Below are 17,758 nucleotides of genomic sequence, written 5' to 3'. Positions count from 1 at the left end.
TTGATTGGAGGCTGTGAATATATTTTTAAACAGAGGTTTTCCTCCTCCGTTTAAAAAAACTAATCCCATCCACACACGCTCAGTTTTTAAAAACATCCACATGAAAACGCACTGTTATGACTGTCATGAGCATGCCAAGTCAAAATCGATGTCATTGACACGCTTACATTTTCTCGCCATTCCTCTGCAACCAATGACCATTTTACAAAGTTGTCCATTCAGGCGCCTCTGCCCGACAACATAGTGGGAGCACTAGTTTGGTAACGTGTGCTGTCGCACTAATCTCATGTACACAAAAGTTCCAGCGTCGCATAATGACGTCAAAATGGAGGAGAAACCAGCGCACAGTGTGACATTACAAGCCCCAAACTCCGTTTTCCCCGTCAACACAGAAACACCTTAAACAGAGTTTCTGAAAATCTTCACCTTGGAAGGAGTTTTCCCAAAAGATGTGTTTTCAGTGACCTGGAGGAATGTTTGCGTGTGTACAAAAGGCCAAAAAGCACCAATTTTAAAAAATACGCCTACGTGTGGACTTAGCCTCAGTTTGTTTGTGGTTTTTTATATTTTTTTTTGTATCTGTAATGACAAGAAAAACTTTCAGTAAAGTATTGAAATGAAGAGCCTGGACTGGAGTTTTTTTATGAAGCATGCGTCAGATATGTTTCCAGCTCTGCAGTTTGTGTGTGTGCAAGACGGAGCCACACTAACACCCTATAAGTTGAAGTTGAGAAATAAAACACAAAGTATGCTTTCCATTTTGTGTGTAATAATTATTTGAAGATTTGTTACCTGCACGACATCATCAGTCCAGACAAACTTTTAAAAAAGCCAACATCTCTTTTTTCCTTCAGGTAGTCCAGCATTTTCTGTGTCAAGATAAAAGTACCATCAACAGAGGGCTGTGCCTTTGAATGACACATAGTCTACCTGCAATCTACTGTGTGCATACCTGCTGGACCAGTATGTTTCCCCCGTTGAGGATAGAGATTCCTAGTTTGAGGGTGAAAGTCACCATAGCAGCAAGTCGACCTGATGATCACAAATGATACATCATGTAGACACTAGATGGCAGCTATAAGACGGCAAGAGGGTGAACTTGTCTTTTCCCACCTTTGCTGGCACTGATCATCTGAAGCACCATCTCTGCTGCTCCTCGATCATGAAGCCTCGCCTGCTGGTACAGCATTTTTTGCTTCTCCATTTCCTTTTCCTGTACAAAATCAATAACACAGTAGCAATCACACATCAATATAAATCCAAAACAAACAGAAATAGAAAAAGATTATTCCTGAGAAATCAATAGTACACCTCAAATGTTTTCTCTTTTCCTTCTTCCTCTTCTTCTTCTTCACCTTCAGCACAGCTCTAAGAGAGAGAGGAGAGATTGTGAAACCTGCAAAGCTTTTGTTGAACTGTTTAAAACTGAGCAGAGAAGAGAATTAGGTACCTTTGCCATCATATCTGCATATGCAATATACAAGGGATCCTCTTCTAAAGAACTAACAAGAAAGGAAAATACATATCTGATGTTAAAACCTTACAGAATACACAATCACATCACATCATTCGCTTCTCTTTATTAGATAAAGAGCAGGCCAAAACTGTTCTATAGCACAGATGGAGCAACGTGTGTGTGTGCCAGGTGAACAGGTGTGTTTACCTGCACTCGGTCAGAGCGTTATGGCTGAAATGCAGAATGAGCTGGTGAAGAGGGTCTGGCTGCTTTCTGATCTCCTCCTCCTCCTCTTCCTCCACTTTCGGCTGCGTTTTCTGAATAAACCCACACAAAGTAAGTCTCAGGCTTGTACGTAGCCTATATGCCATAGAATATACGTGTCTACTTACCTAATCAGGTACAATAATAAAAAAGACCCACAGTAGTACGGTACACTGATGGCATGCAGACGATAAACAAGCACAGTCACAGACTTGATGGCAGGCACACACACCAAGGAAGATGATCAGCAGGGTTAAATTGATGAGATTGAAGTTAAGCGTGACTCTCCATTAGCCTCACTTTTACACTTTATCATAGACTTCCTATGATAAACCGTCCATGGTAACAGACACGTTTCTGAAGGGCGTGTCTCTTGGTTGGTTGGATCATAAAGTTCTTCATCGGTCACATTCTTTTGATTAGAAATACTTTAGAATGAGATGTGATTCCTAAAAATGTCTAAAAGAATATTAGATTACCATAACTGTTATTCATTCAATTTGAATGTTCATTATTGAATACAAAAACCAGCAGCAGTTGGCACAGTACGGCATATCCAGATCCAGCATGTCCCCATGTTACTATCCATTATCTCTATTAAATACTTGAGGCTTTTTTTCTATCCATTCCCTCTATGCAAATGGTGCTGTAATGAGGAACAAAGTGCTCGATATTATTTGCACTTCTGTGAAGTTGTGGAGAAAGAAATGTCTACTTCTTCCTCAAAAAGCGCAATGAAAGTGTTTGTTTTTTTTTTTAATTCCTGAAAGATACAGCATCTTTCAGCAATGTCTTTTCTAAGTCCAAGCATCACAGCTGATGATGTTTGTCTTAGAAGGGACGCAGTGGTTGAAAAAACCATGACATCACTGGTGATGTCATGCTTGCTATAAATGGGCGCCCGGTTTTGAGACAGCTTATGGATGACTAAGTGTGACAAAGTGGTACCTGGTGGACCGATTTCAAGCACTTTGAACACTGAGACATAAAAAGGAGAAGGACTACGAGGGGGAACGCGGTGGGGCGGCACAAGTACTTACTGCAAGGTCCTGCACTAGCTTCTCCTCAAAAGAGTATTCCTCTGTTTCTATCCATATTCTCTGATAGGCCAGGAGGAAGAGGTTAATAGAGCGATGCCTGAGGAAGGTTGAGAGGAGATTAGGCGGGGTTAGAGAGAAGCAGGGCAAAGGAAGGAGACGTCCCCTTTGGAGGAGGTTAGTACTGGTTAGCTTAGGGTGCTGGGCATGTCCAACTGGTCACCTTAGAGAAAACTGTCATGTTATTTATAAAAACAGGGGAGTAGATGTTCTTTGATGAACTGTTGATCTAGGAGAGATCAGCAGGCAGAAATAGCAGTTTTAAGCTAGATTATTGAGTTTTTTCATATATGTAAACATTAACAACAATGAAGGGGATTTTTTTTTTTTCATTTAAGTTAAAACAAAAAGAATCTTTCCAAGACAAAATATACATGAGAAGATGAAGACCACTCTAAAGTCTGTTTCCGTATTACAACTCCACAAACAATTAGCTTAGCTTTGCACAAATCTTTGGCTCTTTAAACTTTTGTTAAAAGCTTCTGTGAAAAGTTTTTAGTTGATCGTGAAACAGACTGAAATTATTATTGATGCCTCTATGTGACCAATGAAAGCAAATGAGACCAAAGTTATTTTCTGTTTAGTTGTGTTTTATCGTCTCTAAATGCAGCTGCCGGCGCGAGGTGTCAGAGGATGCCTTCAATAACAGGCATCAGAGCGGCCATTGTTTAACATTGACACATACAGTACCAAAGCTCCCCTTACAGAAGCTTTACACATATTCAAGGCTAGCTTTTACCACCTGCTTCCAGCATTTGTGCTAAGCAAGACTGTTTCTCTGCTTACTTCACATTTAGCTTACAGACACAACACTTAATGCATCTCTGCATCCTGCTCTTTACCAGTATGTAATGTAAAGCATTTCTTAAATCAGGACCAGTAAAAACAATAAACAGCATGCACATCAGAAGGGGAGTCAAACCTGCAGCACAAACTGTAGCAGTAGGAAAAGCTGTGGGTAGTTAAGTAAGGAATGTAATGCAAGGTCATACAGTAGCAGTATTGGATCAGCACTACATTACCGTCAGCATGGAGAGCAGACTGTCATAGCCTGTGTTCTCATGCATTATCTCCAGCCAAATATGTCGGTAGGCTTTCAGGAAGTAATTATTATTTTTGTGCCTGAGGGAATGAGGTACAATAGAGTGTGACACTGAGAGGAGAACAAAAGGCTGAACAGAGAGACAAAAGAGAAAAGACGACGTCTGAATGCGTACAACTCAGGGGGGGGGGGGAAGAGTCGACAATATCCAGAAGTTTGACATCCAACCAGTAAATCAGATCAATCACTGCAAACAAGAAGCATAAAAGTGTGTCTGCATTGTAAATACGGTCTAACAATTAGAAGCTATGTTCTGTCATATTTCACTGCCAACAACTCTGAATAAATGAGTCATGCTGTCAGGCGGGCGGGACTGAAGATGGCCACCCATAGGTTGGTCCTCATAATTGTTTTCTTCCCTACTGTAGCTCTCTGCCTGACTACTTGTGATTGAGTTACAGAGCAGCAGGGCATGAAATTGCCAGTGTCCCTTTTTCTACTCCTTGATAACAGCTGCAGGCCAGACATTTGTCCTTACAAACGCAGGGAGGGAGGCTGTGCATTAATGCAGGGTCAGAACCCACAGAGAAAGAAAAATGAGAGTCCCGAGTGAGAAAGAAATACGTGTGGTGGTATTTGTCCATTAGAGGTGACATCACAACATGCTGTACTGTTTGCCTTCCACTGGGACCAACCAATGCAACTGTCATCTTTGAATGATTAAAAGGAATTACTTGAGTCTAAAATCAGAGCAGGAAAGAAGCAGACGCTGTAGGTGTGAGGTCAATAGTCATACCTTGGTAGGTTATAAAGTGGAGCCATGCGGAAACAGGCGACAACCGCTCGCTTCCTCTGTTTGGACAGCAGCTTCTGCCATACACATTTCTTTGATCTCAGTGGCTGTTCAACCTAATGGGTGTCGAAGAAATAAGTGTAAAGAAAACATGATTAATCAGAACAGTCGACCAGCATTTTCTACAAGGTAACTAAAGGGAATAAACATCGACTAGCATCAGATTTTTCCTCAGCGCTGGAGTTTAGTATTTTGGTGATTCATCATCAACTTTACTGAGAGGAAAAGCAGTGGCTGAATCAGACAGATTACAAAAAAATGATAAGTAGAACGTGTGGATTTTTCTTGATTTTACAATATATGGTTAATCATTAAGTGCTACGATGAAGCCACATCCTAAACAGATGATCAGGACCTGTGGAAGCAAAAGTTCTCTAAGGACCCTAAAATAAATCAAACTATGTATAATTAGCAAACTAACCTTAAGTACCATTAGCTGTGTATTTGATGATGTCATTATTTACCCCCAATGGGGAATCAATAAAGTCGATCTTATCTTATCTTATTATAATATTATTATAGCACCATTTTCCCTAAGGAGCTTTTCATCAGAACACACAAACTCAATTAACCGAGTCATGTTCTCCATGCTTTACACAAGTGAGCCATTTTCACATCACGATATGTTTGGGTGAGTATGAATGCTCGAGCAGAGACCTGCTCCAGGTTGAAGACAGCAGCAGAGATCCTCTGGATCCGGTCCACAACCCTGTCAGGATCTGGAGGCCCCTCGATCCTCATCGCTATGTCCTTGTATAGGTTCAGCTGCCACCTCACAGCGGGGTCCTCTGACTGAAGAGTTACACAGGAGGATGTTAGAAAACAACAAACAGTACACAAAAGTGGGAGGGGACGGGTATAATAACTTCATATTGATTTGGACATATTCACCTTTACTCGAAGATGCATATTCTGTCGAATGTGGTCTTTGACCTCTTCATCTGTGTCTCTCTTTTGAACAAAGAAGGAATAGTAAAGATAATCTATTACAGGGAACTGTTACTGTTTTCATGTTGAAGGGAAAAGGATCATGTTTGATCTCATATGACCAATGTATAATGTGTCGCTGGTGCATGGTCATATAGAAGTTGTCTCACCAGAAGGTAGCGCATCTTGGCCAGGGAGATGAGCTCTTGGTCTCCTGGGGTACACATGTTGAGGCCGATAGGAAGCATCTTCTTCAGAGCGGCCACGATCAGCGAGGTCTGAATGGAGTAGAACTCACCACGTCTTTTTTTGTGTCTCCTTTCCTGGTCTTGTCCTCCAGACTAGAAGAATTACAGGGTTAATCTTAAATAACACAACGTGGTGAATAAAAAAGATCGGCCAGCGTAAAATGATTAATTAGCTTATTAGCTGGTCTTTTAGCGAAAAACATACAACCCCAATCACACGGTTGGGACATTGTGTAAAATGTAAATAAAAAGAGAAGCTGATCATTTGAATAAACATTGAAACGACATGCTTGTTTGAAAATATCACAAAGACAACATGTCTGAAATATTCTTTGATTTTGGAAAATTATATGCTCTCTTTAAATTTGAGGTCAACAACACGCTTCGACCCCACTGTGCATGGACTGAGGAACAATTAGAAAATCATCGTCTGCAATAACAGTTCATCGCTGCATTCACAAATACTAGCTGAAACTCTACCATGCAAAGAGGAAAACATTTTTAAATCAGATGCTGAAACGCTGCCTTCTCTGGGTCCAGGCCCAAGGTTATGTGGTTCACACGTCTCAAGAGTCAAAACTCTTTCTGTTTGGAAATTCTGTAATCCACGTTCTCTGGGCTGAAGAGGAGAGGGACCACCCGGATTATTGTAAGCGGACAGTTCAAAAGGCAGCACCTGTGATGGTATGGGATGCATGAGTGCACATGACATCGTTAATCTGCACAAGTGTAAATGCACCATTAATGCTGATCCACAGAAACAGGTTTTGGAGCAACATGTGCTGCCAATAAGACAACTTCTTATTTTCAGGAAAGTCCAGGCTAATTTCAGCAAGACAATGCCAAACTACATTCTGCATGTATTACAACAGCGTGGCTCTGTAGGGAAAGAGTCGGGGTGATAAACTGACCTTCCTGCAGTTCCAACCTGTCAGCCATTGAAAATGTTTGGAGCATTATGGATCAAAAATATGACAAATGAGAACTACATTTAAATACATACTTTTCTGAAACGTTTTACTGGCCTCAAATTCAAAATATGCATATCATTTTCAAAAATCAATTACATTTAAACATTTGATTTGTTGTCTTTGAGTTGCTTTTAATTGATTTTTTTTTTTTTTTAATGATTTGCAAATGATCACATTCTGTTTTTATTTACATTTTACCGAATGATCCAACTTTGTCGAAACTGGGGTTGTTCTATTTAAGGAATACCTTCACTTCAGTTTTATCTGGAGGTGACTGATTTACATATTCTTCAGCCCTGACAGAAACTGTCACCAGACTGACTCTGAAGCATGACAAAGCTTCACTCCTCAGCAAAAAAATCTAGCAGAACTGATGCTGATGGTAGCATAAAGAGAAGCCTGCACCTTTGAGTCAATTTGAAAACATAATTTCCATATTAATGCATACACACAGACACACATGTACACACACAGTTATCACACGTCAACCACGACATCACATGAAATAGCCTCGGGAAACTTTTGGTCAAACACACGAAGAAAAAACACACACAATTCATCAACTGCAAACACACCAGTCACATGATGCTCAACAGAAGGGGCGGGGCTTCATTACTCCAGATGAGCTCTGCCCATGAGGGAATGAGGGAATGATGAAAATAACCATGTCACACATGATGAATGGAGACCACAAATAATAAGGGACATGATTTATATATTGAACTACACTATAGACTCAGCACAGCAGCACAAGCTATTGGCTTTTCTGCACGGCGACTGCAGCATCTAAGCCAATAAGCTGGCAGGTCAACGGCTCATGCACTGCATCACTCTACCTTTTCCTTAAAGGACTGTTTGAGACAGAGAGAAGGACAGAAAGAGAAAAGGGAGATAGAGGAAAAAGATGAAGGCGTGGTTAATGGAGGCACGCAGTCCTCGCATGGACGTGAACGTCAATGAAAAGCATTTGTTTGCCTTCAAACAGCTCACCAGGCAGACAAGAAATAAATGTTCTGACCCCCTTAATGCATGTATGGAGGAATATTACTTTACTGAGGGATGAGTGTTAGTCTTTTGTAATGTACTGTTAAATCATGCATGCGTAAGTTCACACACACAATCATAAGTCAAGGTCAGACACGATCCTGCTTATTCTGGATCCTTTTCAGCTTTGTCATATAAACATTGGCACATGTTTTAAAGGTCGAATGCATCCTTAAAATGCCTGAAAGACTTTGAATCTGCTTTCCTAGCAAGAACTTGAAGCAGTTGAGAACACAAAACCTACCTTAGCCATCTTGGTTTTATTATCTCCGGTCAAGAAGGAGAGGTTGTTGATTTCATTCTGGACCACAAAGTTCTGCTCCTCTCTTTTGAAGTTCTGAAGAAAGACAAATGTCAATGGAAGATATTTATGTTTCATCAGTGTTGGATTACTTAAAGGGCTGCTGTTTTTTTTTGGCGCTGGATATGAGACAACTTACATGTGACTTGCACCAGAGTATGAAAATCTCAGCGACCATCCTGAAGAGCTCATTGGAGTCAGCATCTGGTTCTTTCAGCCACCTGGATCTGCAGAAGAAGAAGACATAGATTTATTCATCCACTCTATCTTATCTGCAAGCACTAACATCCACCTGAACTATTCCTAAATAACCCCTTTTAAAAAAAAAACAACTTCATCATGCAGCTGTCAGTGAGCTAACCTGTTGTTATCCACATAGCGGATGAGCATGGGGTAAAAGGCGTACAGGTCCCTGCAGAGTACAGCGAACTCGTCCAGGATGAGCAGCTCCGCCTCCTGCGTGTCTCCTTTACTGTCGGCTTTCAGCAGCTCTTCCTCAGACACCACCTTCACCGTCTTCTTCTTCAGCTTCTCCAGCGTAGGCAGGAAGTGGCTCTTCAGCAGGTCTGCACGGGCCTTGCTGATGATAGGTTGCACGTACACTTAAAACGGTGAAAGAGAGAGAAAATGTCACTCTGTAACAGACGATCACATGAACGTAAAGACAGTCATTTCAAAACCCTATAGAAACAATCAGTGTGCTCTCTTGTGGTTGTGTTTTCTTTAGTAGCTCATACGGAGGCATCAGTATCAATTTCAGTCTGTTTCATAATCAGCTTAAAACTCCTCACAGCAGGAGCTATAAAACGTATAGGGGAATAAAGATTACTTGAAATATATATATATTTTTTCTGTTCTAGTGTAAAGAGAATAAAATAAAAACAACAAGTGGTAGGCTTTAAAACATAAAAAGGAAAAAGGAAGGCAATCATGTGTGGCCTCATGATGTCAATCTCCATTGTATTTACGCACCTGCAATCCTCTTCATCCAGGAGGCTTCGTCGATGCCCAGGTTGTTGTTGAGGATCTTGAGGATGTTGCCCAGGATGAGGCTGAGGTGCTCCGAGGTGACAGTGGTGCAGCAGATGCTGCCCCCGCTGGCCGGCTGGTTCTCCGGTCCCCTCTCCCACCAGTAAGAAAGGTAGTTACACAGCATGGGCAGCACCACCTCGATAACGTGAGGCATCTCGGTGTACCTTGCTCCAGACTCAGCCATGTCGTTGATGTCCTTCATCAGACCGTCCAGCCGCGGCATGCCGGGACACATCTCTACCACTGAGTCTGGTATGCCTAGGACTGAGACACCACAGGGGATACACATTACAACATTATTTACATAATCAAATTAAAGTTTTATTCTAAAGAGGAGGGTCACTCAAATATACAAACATAATGTGCAAAAAGTACGAAAGGAACAAAATACACATCAGATTATTTGAGCTGTCAAACATAAAGAACATCTCAAAATAATGAGATGATTTTAAAAGTCAGACACTTGCTTTAACCATAAAAATAGCTTTTTGATTTGACACTCTGGTCCGCCCCTGGTAATGACCTCGTCTATTTTAGAATAATTACATATGACTCACTGGCTCGCTCTCTGGCACTCTTTGTGTTAAAGACAGAGAAGGGGTTGTACGTGTTTAACAGCGGCTCCAGGAAGGCCACAGGCATGGCTCCAGCCAGGGTGGCCAGACAATGGCCGAGAGCTGGGAGCTGTCTTGAGGGACGAGGAGAAGATGTGAGGTCGTAAAAAGATGCTTTTAATATCAATATTGAGTCGAAATCAACACAAAGCTGTAGTTGAGATACCTTTCCACATAGATGTTTTTCCCAGTGCCCAGTGCATATAGACTGGTGAGGATTCGATAGCAGGACACCTGGACATCATCCACTGGAGAAAAAGAAAGAAAATGATAACAAGACAAATTGTAGTATGATAATAAAAGCAGGTTATTGGTTCTGCACTTCTGAGCTAAATGTTAACACGCCTGCTACTACGCTTACAGATGTTGACGTTTGACTGATGTCATGTTTTTGTGCAACATGTTGTTCAGCATTATAGTTTAGCTTGTTAGCATGAAACCCTAAAAGCTGATTTTACTTAAAGCAGGTTTTGTAGCTATTTCTAAATGAAATCAAATTTTAAACATAGCTTACTTTAACATATTATTCTGTCTCCACTGAGATTAACTCTGCATTGTGAAGGCCTGTGTAAATGTCCCTTGTTAATTTGCTAACTCATATTTATATGGGGGAATTTTAATATACTTTTGTGAGGGTAAGCAATACAAATGTTCCAGGATATAAAGCATGTCATCGCTGCATTACATCAGACTTAACACCGACACTTGACTGCAGTTCTTAAGACTCCTCTTGCACAACATTTTGATCATTCCTGTGCTGTCAGGACTCACAAAGCAGGTCGACTCCAAAGTGGTGTTGAGTGATGTGCTCAAACAGAGCTGTTAAAATGGGGAGCAGTGCTACAGTGGTGTAGTTGATGTTCTGCGACACCCCTTTCATCTGCGAGCGAGAGTGAGTGAACTTCCCCAGCTTCAGGTTCTCAAACGTCTTCTCCAAGTCCTCAGCTGCGTTCTCAAAGAACGTCCTGAGCCCCACCCTCACGGGCTCGGAGCCAGACTTCATCACCGTCCTGGTGGAGGGAAAGAGAGCGTGATAAACGACTGGCAATGTGCGAGGGCAGGGCTAAAATAAAGCTCAGGATACCCCTTAGTACGCAAAGGACAACACTGTTTACTCAAGGCAGGACACACTCATATATGCAATTATCTAATTCTCACAGTCAGAGAAGGTTTTTAGTCATGAAATATGAGGCATGAGTGTCAACCTTGACCTCCCTTACACTGAAACATAGATGATTTGATTTAATGAATCAGGTGGATATTTAAATCTAAGGTGAGCTTGCCAATATTACTCTGAAACAGCACACTGCATTAATTTGATTAGTCTGTCTATTTTCAGCATTTCACAGTTCATAACATTGCTGAATAAATTAGTCTTTGTCGCTCCTTGATCTGTCCCACAGGAAGGAGAAATAAAAGACAGAGAGTATGTGGGCATCAGCTGCAGCTCTTCGACACAAGTGCAGATTGAGCCTCATTATGTGAGAGCTGCATTTACAAACAGAACATTTTCTCGTTAGAACACAATAAGCTTTAGGCAACATGTGGCACATGAAATTTAATTTGCTCATTTAAATGCCACAAGATTCTCTTCCTTAATGCCAGTGCCTCCAGAAAGACAGCCAAATACTTACTGTTAGAAATAAAATGCCCTTTATTTAGCAAATGCCCTCCTCTTGGGCGTCAGAGGTTAGATTATAACTCATGGTTTACGTGGGGACAACTTCATTGGTTTCTCAAACAGTTATTGTTTAGGCTCAATAATAACCTGTCACAGGGCTGTTGTCTACATTCAAACAACTTTAATGGTGATTTTTATTTCAATTTTGTTTTTCAAGGAGGAGACTCAAAAGTGCCAGTCTCCTTTTGAGTCTCCACTGTTGCCTAAAATGTCCTCACCTGGTGTCCAGGGTGTGAGCCAGAATATGCAGACAGCTGACGATAGTAGTGGAGTCACTCCCTATAAGAACACAATCATCAGCCATCAGTATGATGTAAACACACACACACACACACACAGTCTACCATGCTATGTCTGTTTATTTAGAATGCCACACAAACTCTAAACAAACAGGGTTTAATGGATTTCTGCTCTATTTGATAAGGTTAGAGGATCTTTATCTAGTTCACGGCCACACTGTGATGTATTATATGCACTGTGGTTATGACACAAGCGTTTAAATATTGAACTCGGTGGTTGAGTTGATTGAATAAAGCCTCAAATCGAAATAATCCATCATCTCTTCCGTGGGCATGGCTTGAGAACCTTTGTTTTTTAAAAGCTCATTATTGTGGTGAAAAGGAAGACTGTTCATTGCATGTTGCTGGGCATTACATGAGACGATTGACACCATCCTTATTTCTGACAAATGAATATAAAGCTACACCATGTGTGGGTGAATTTAGAAAAGCATTTAGAGCGGAAAGCCAGTCAAAAAATAAATCATAGCTCTCTACAAAGTAGGAAAAAAGAACAGCCTGCATACTGTTTAGCTCACTGGTTAATGTAATACATCTTGTTTGTTTAACACGTGACAGAAAAAGTGTTACAGATTAGTACTGCAGTATGAAAAATAGAGCTAAGAGCTAGAAACCAAGAGAATCCCTTTTAGACATGATAAAACCTCACTTACTTTTTTCACCACACGCTGTCATACATACACACACACACACACACACACACACACACACACACACACACACACACACACACACACACACACATTGCTGACCAGTCAAGGCAACCAGCTTACCAAAGAGAGAAATCCTATGTCTGACAAGAGCTGCCAGTTTACAAAAAAGGCTGGAGGTGTGAAGGACAGAAAAGGGAGTTCAAATTAGTTAAACTAAGTGGAGAGAAGATTAGTCATCAAGAGTTAAGATTTTAAATAAAGATGGTGAAGAATTGTGTTTCTCATGCTTCATTGTTGCAGCGTAAAGAATTGTTTCATTTTGTACCTGGTTACCATCTCCTTCTCCTTGTTGGAGGCGTAGCCGCTACTGCTCAGGTTTTTATTGGGGGAGGAGAGGAAGTAGAGGGAGTGGTTCTTAAAGTACTGATCAATGAGCGGAAGAAGAACCTGAGGGAAGATATCACAAAAGACAAGACCAGATCATATAAATAGACATTTAATATAAAAGACCTATCTGTGTGGACAATAGTTGTAATTACATAGACACTTACTTTGGCAAAAAACTTGATTTCTTGTTCATGAGGGGACCTGTCTGTTTTTCCACTAGCGGCCATGGCCTCTGGATGGATATGGAATGACACATTTAATAGAAAGAAACAATACTTCCTGAAGTTCTAGCAGTCAGGTTTTATGTAACATGAACTTACCCAGGTGAGCAATGAACTCCTGAGCTGAGTCAACATACTTGAGCAGCTTCTTGAGAAACTTATAAGCAAACCTCTTCTCCATGGATGAGGAATCCTGCTCCAAGTCCTTCAAACCTCTGCAAAAGAAAAAAAGAGTGTTAAGATATTTGCAATAAATCACGTTAGAAATCACAGGATTCTGAAGTAATCCATATGATAGCGTTTGAGGGGGATTCTAAAATGACTGACCTTGTGATGATATAGCCATTAATCTGCAGGAAGCGGAAAAGGTCCTGAGCCTTCTCTCGATCGCGGGCCTTTTCCTTGGCTGTCAGTGTTTCATAAGGCACCAACAGAGGGTGTGTCCCCCCACCTGAAACCAAACAAAGACCTGTTTTAGGGCAGATGGTTCACATTAAGTGGACATTCTGCTTAAATTAACAAATTCAGTCCAGATGAGCAAGGCAGAAACATGCACACGCTCTTAGACAAATACAGAAACAACCAAATGGCAATCTTCATCCACCTAAGCACACACACACACACACACACACACACACACACACACACACACACACTCAGGCACATGGTCTGATTCCTTTCTGTTTGGCAGGTATGTGTGTGCTGTAATATATGCTTCTATGATTGACTTTAAGATGAAATCACCTCTGCTTCCAAGGTCGCTCTTTTTCTTCTTGGCCCAGATGTTATGATAATTTTCAGATAACACCTCCACCATCCCCTTGGAACAAAATAAATAACAGTACATCTTAGTGTGGCGCATTTCCCACCCACGTTACTCACTCACATTCAGAAATAATTGCTTTTCATCTCATGTTCAGACTGATAGATTGTTTGATGTGTACAAAGCACAGCAAAACATAATATGTAAGGTCGCTCACCTGCAGCTCTCTGGATAGAATCACGTTGGTTGTGTCTATTGGGCTCGGATTGAAGCCGTTTGCCTAGAGTTTAAGAAGATGCAGATTTACAGTCAGGCATTGAATATAAACAGCTTTAAAAAACACTTTGATTAAACAAGATTTCAGCTTTAATAGCATTTGTTAAAGGATTAATCGATGTCTTGAGGCTTTGGGTCTATTGTGCTATGAGATTAGCAACTAAAATTAGCTTAGTGTCCACTGGAAAATACAACTAGATCTGAATATCTGAAGATGCATATAGCCTATTCACTTCTCACTCTCTTTATCAGTCTCCAGTTTTCCACCAGATCTCAAAGAATTACTAACACAATAATTCAATGTTATAATGAGCCAATGTAGATGATGAATCTTCTTCAGTCATACAGGACCGCTGGCTTTGTTTAAATTGTGTTTTTGAAGTTTCTTTGTTTGACCTGCCTTTGATACCTATCTTCCTGCCATGCCTGCCTTATCTTAAATAAATGTGCCTGTAAGTTTTCAGTTTGCATTTTATCTTACTGGCTGTGTTAAGAAATATTCCTCATTCACTCCAAACCATGAAAGTTTAAAGTCCCTGTTGGCCTAGATGATTAGCGTGTTCAAATCATATTTAAGGGGATTGCTAAAATAGACTAAAAAAAGAAACACCTTAATGATTATATTACTCATAAAGGAGTAGGATTACATTTTCAGGCATTCAAAATATAAGGTCATGCGTTAATTGTAATTCCAGAGACAAACAACATTGTTAGGATAATTGGCATATTTTTCCATTCTTCTCATAATATCCCCTTCCCTTTTTGGAGATCCTGCATAGTTTGTGTTTATTTGTCATATTCTCAGTACTTCACCTGCGAAGACTGAGAGATCTTCCTCATTTTCTCCGTCTCCCTCAGAGACATGCTTTCACAATCCTTGGTCCTGTCGATGCTCCAGCCCATTGCCAGCATACTCTTCAGGGACTCTCTAATAGGCCATCTGTAAATCTCTTTCTCCTGAAGCCCACAGACAGAAATTGGGGGGAAAGAAAGCCAACACTCTCAATATTCATGATATTTCATCAGTTTGAATCTTCTTAACAAATCTCATATTCAACATTTTGTACCTTCTCTGTGAGGGCTTTGTAGGTCCTGAGCTGAGGGTGAATCTTTGCCTTCTCATCCACACAATCTCCATATTTCCATCCCAGCAGCACCTGAGGAGCAAAGCACAGAGGGACGCCCATGGGTCAAAGGAATCTTCATTGCCGTCACAGTCCCCGGAGGATGTGATTTATTACTCGAAAGACTGGTTAAGAGATTAACTGTGCATCACACGTTAGGGAGCCACAGTACATTCAGTTCCTGCTGTCCTCAGCTTTTGTTAACTTTTTCTGACGAATGCAACAATTCAGACTAGGCAGTTGGCAAGAAAAAGAACACAGGGGCCTGCTACACAGAGACTGGCACAATTATTGTCAGCGTACCCAAAGTATCCCCTACAGAAATTGCTATTAGAAAACATAATCAAAGGAAAAAAATGAAATGAAACAAAATAGAGGCACTCATTTGAATTTGTTTTTCCACTTACATATGGCTGAAATACTTTCTCACTGATTTTGCATGCAGTAACTGTATTCTCCTCATTTTCTTACTGCACTCAAGACTTGTTCCTGGTCGAATACTGAACACTTCTCTGTCCATTTTTTCCAAAGGTTTTCTATTTGGCATTACCTTCTCTGCCGACCACTTCTCATGGGAATGCTCTGCGTATCTGTTGGCAAAGTACTCAAGCTTCTCTGGAAGAGCAATGCTGGAAGAGGACAAGAAAAAGGAGTCAGCTCGTGTATGCAAATGCATGTTAACTCTAAGTCTTGTAAAGTCACACACTGTGCATATAATCACAACGTATGATACAATCAGTCAGGCTGAAACCAAAAAGTCTTATCGATGTCTGTCTCCAACTTGGCTTACTTAGCAGTATTGATGGGTTTGGGGTCAAAGTTGCCCTGAGCGTCTACAGAAACAGGCTTCTCCAAAGCGGTACAGATAGAGGCGTCCACGTAGTCCGGGGGCAAAGCTCCAGCTATGGCACTAAGGCAAGGCATGGCCATCTTGAAAAGCTCTGCGTCGTATTTCTGCACGGCCAGAGGAAGAAATCAAGAGGTTAGAGCAAAGGCCGGCTCTTTATTTTATGTTACTTGTGAAACATTATTTAAAGAATACATGTAATGTGGTTAGCTCTTTTAAAGTGGTACTTAAATAGAGCTACACAGCTCCTTCAGCAGGGGGGAGGCAGAGCTAATGAAGAATTATTCTAAAAGCTAAGGAACCCAATTGCAAGAAGCTTCGGATCAATGATGGCTGTCAAGATATTGATGTTTTCGGGCCAGCCCTTTTGCACAGCCTCTTTTCATGAGTGTGCATTTAGCGAGATGTGCTGAGTGCAGCCATCTGCATCTGGAACACATCTCATGAAATTGCGGCCAATGAGTCCCTCACATGCAAACATGTTAATCTAGACTGTGATGAATGAGGTGACTTTATTCAACAGTTTATCACTCTAGAAAGGTGTTGTGCTAAAACAACAAATGGCTTTTTAAAGAAGAAGGAGATGTCAGTCTTGTTCACATTAATGAATGTTGCTTAGAAAAATGATGAAGTCTTGCAGAGAAGAAGGACCCTGATAAAAAAAATCTTTCCTCACCCTCTGGGACAGAGAATCAAACACTCCCCAGAAGATTTTCTTAGTGAGCTGCAGTTCATCTTCTGATGCTGTGCCGTAGCTGCCCCAGCCTGATGGGAGGCAGTAGTACTTCCAGTTCTGCTCATAGTGGTTGGTTAGCAGCTGGAGGACATGCACACACAGAGCAAAAAGTCAAGAAAGAAGATTGTGACACATAAAACAGAAATGAGAAAACAAGATAGTTGTCTATGTTTTTACGTGATCGGCTCTGGGACATGCAGGAATAACACCTCAAAGGAAATCATCTACCCACGCTCGGATCAAATGAAATTCAAATGTGCACATGAGAGTATAGAACAAGTGTCTGCAATTTCACAGACTGATCACAATCTATTACATCTGCAGTATTTTCTCTCTTGTGGCCAGATGGATGGAGTAGAGTAGTGGAGCCAACAAGCCTGTAATCACACACTCCAATACTTCACCCCCCTTGTTTTCCCTCCTGTAGCTGCCCACTACCTCCACACCCGATGATTAACACCCTGGGTGTATTAGAATGTGCACCTTGGAGAGGGTATGTGTGTAAGACTGAGAGTGAAAGGTGAACACCACTACTTTAAAGGCACAATAGAGTTGGTGGAAATAAGTTGGTGTTATCTTTCCACAGAGCTGACAGTCGACTGAATAAAGGTAAAGCAGGGCCACAAAGCAGGCAACACGAGGACACAACTTCAGTTTGCTTATGTTTCAAAGAGAAAAAGGAGGAAACAAGAAGGAGAGCAACAGTCACAATGGGCTTTAAAATAGTGAGAAAAGTAAAGAAATTGTCGCCCACCCTCAGAGGCATCTTGCAGTAATCAGAAAGCAAGGGCACATCAAAGACGAGGCGGCGCAAGAGCTGCTGCAGCATGGAGGGGCGAAGGTGCCTGCAGACAAAGGTTAGAGAGAGAGAAAGGGGGGGGATAGAGAGAGAGATAAGAGCTCTGCTGCCCTGGGCTGTCTA

The 17,758-nt window shown here is 41.2% G+C and overlaps 1 protein-coding gene across 1 annotated transcript in view; it reads right to left on the bottom strand.

The window, feature by feature from the left end:
• The window catches only part of LOC109981315 (ryanodine receptor 3-like), a 109,012-nt gene that overhangs the window by 14,534 nt on the left and 76,720 nt on the right, over window positions 1–17,758 (bottom strand). The window contains exons 52-84 of the mRNA XM_065966428.1: window positions 17,591–17,681; window positions 16,777–16,917; window positions 16,044–16,207; window positions 15,804–15,882; window positions 15,197–15,286; window positions 14,943–15,086; window positions 14,071–14,133; window positions 13,835–13,910; window positions 13,418–13,541; window positions 13,190–13,305; window positions 13,034–13,101; window positions 12,808–12,929; window positions 12,603–12,652; window positions 11,749–11,809; window positions 10,621–10,859; window positions 10,016–10,097; window positions 9,793–9,923; window positions 9,176–9,499; window positions 8,565–8,805; window positions 8,343–8,430; window positions 8,147–8,239; window positions 7,695–7,709; window positions 5,810–5,980; window positions 5,604–5,663; window positions 5,370–5,504; window positions 4,656–4,768; window positions 2,761–2,857; window positions 1,664–1,773; window positions 1,451–1,502; window positions 1,312–1,368; window positions 1,114–1,213; window positions 953–1,032; window positions 793–869 (exon numbers count right to left, since the gene is read on the bottom strand). Of these exons, the coding sequence (XP_065822500.1) occupies window positions 793–869; window positions 953–1,032; window positions 1,114–1,213; window positions 1,312–1,368; window positions 1,451–1,502; window positions 1,664–1,773; window positions 2,761–2,857; window positions 4,656–4,768; window positions 5,370–5,504; window positions 5,604–5,663; window positions 5,810–5,980; window positions 7,695–7,709; window positions 8,147–8,239; window positions 8,343–8,430; window positions 8,565–8,805; window positions 9,176–9,499; window positions 9,793–9,923; window positions 10,016–10,097; window positions 10,621–10,859; window positions 11,749–11,809; window positions 12,603–12,652; window positions 12,808–12,929; window positions 13,034–13,101; window positions 13,190–13,305; window positions 13,418–13,541; window positions 13,835–13,910; window positions 14,071–14,133; window positions 14,943–15,086; window positions 15,197–15,286; window positions 15,804–15,882; window positions 16,044–16,207; window positions 16,777–16,917; window positions 17,591–17,681 (3,654 nt within the window). The remainder of the gene's footprint in view (window positions 1–792; window positions 870–952; window positions 1,033–1,113; window positions 1,214–1,311; window positions 1,369–1,450; window positions 1,503–1,663; window positions 1,774–2,760; window positions 2,858–4,655; window positions 4,769–5,369; window positions 5,505–5,603; window positions 5,664–5,809; window positions 5,981–7,694; window positions 7,710–8,146; window positions 8,240–8,342; window positions 8,431–8,564; window positions 8,806–9,175; window positions 9,500–9,792; window positions 9,924–10,015; window positions 10,098–10,620; window positions 10,860–11,748; window positions 11,810–12,602; window positions 12,653–12,807; window positions 12,930–13,033; window positions 13,102–13,189; window positions 13,306–13,417; window positions 13,542–13,834; window positions 13,911–14,070; window positions 14,134–14,942; window positions 15,087–15,196; window positions 15,287–15,803; window positions 15,883–16,043; window positions 16,208–16,776; window positions 16,918–17,590; window positions 17,682–17,758) is intronic.

Source organism: Labrus bergylta, chromosome 18 (genome assembly GCF_963930695.1).
Source record: "Labrus bergylta chromosome 18, fLabBer1.1, whole genome shotgun sequence".
NCBI classification, from domain to species: Eukaryota; Metazoa; Chordata; class Actinopteri; order Labriformes; family Labridae; genus Labrus; species Labrus bergylta.
The sequence above is the reverse complement of the archived record's forward strand: the minus strand, read 5'-3'. Positions and strand labels throughout refer to the sequence as shown.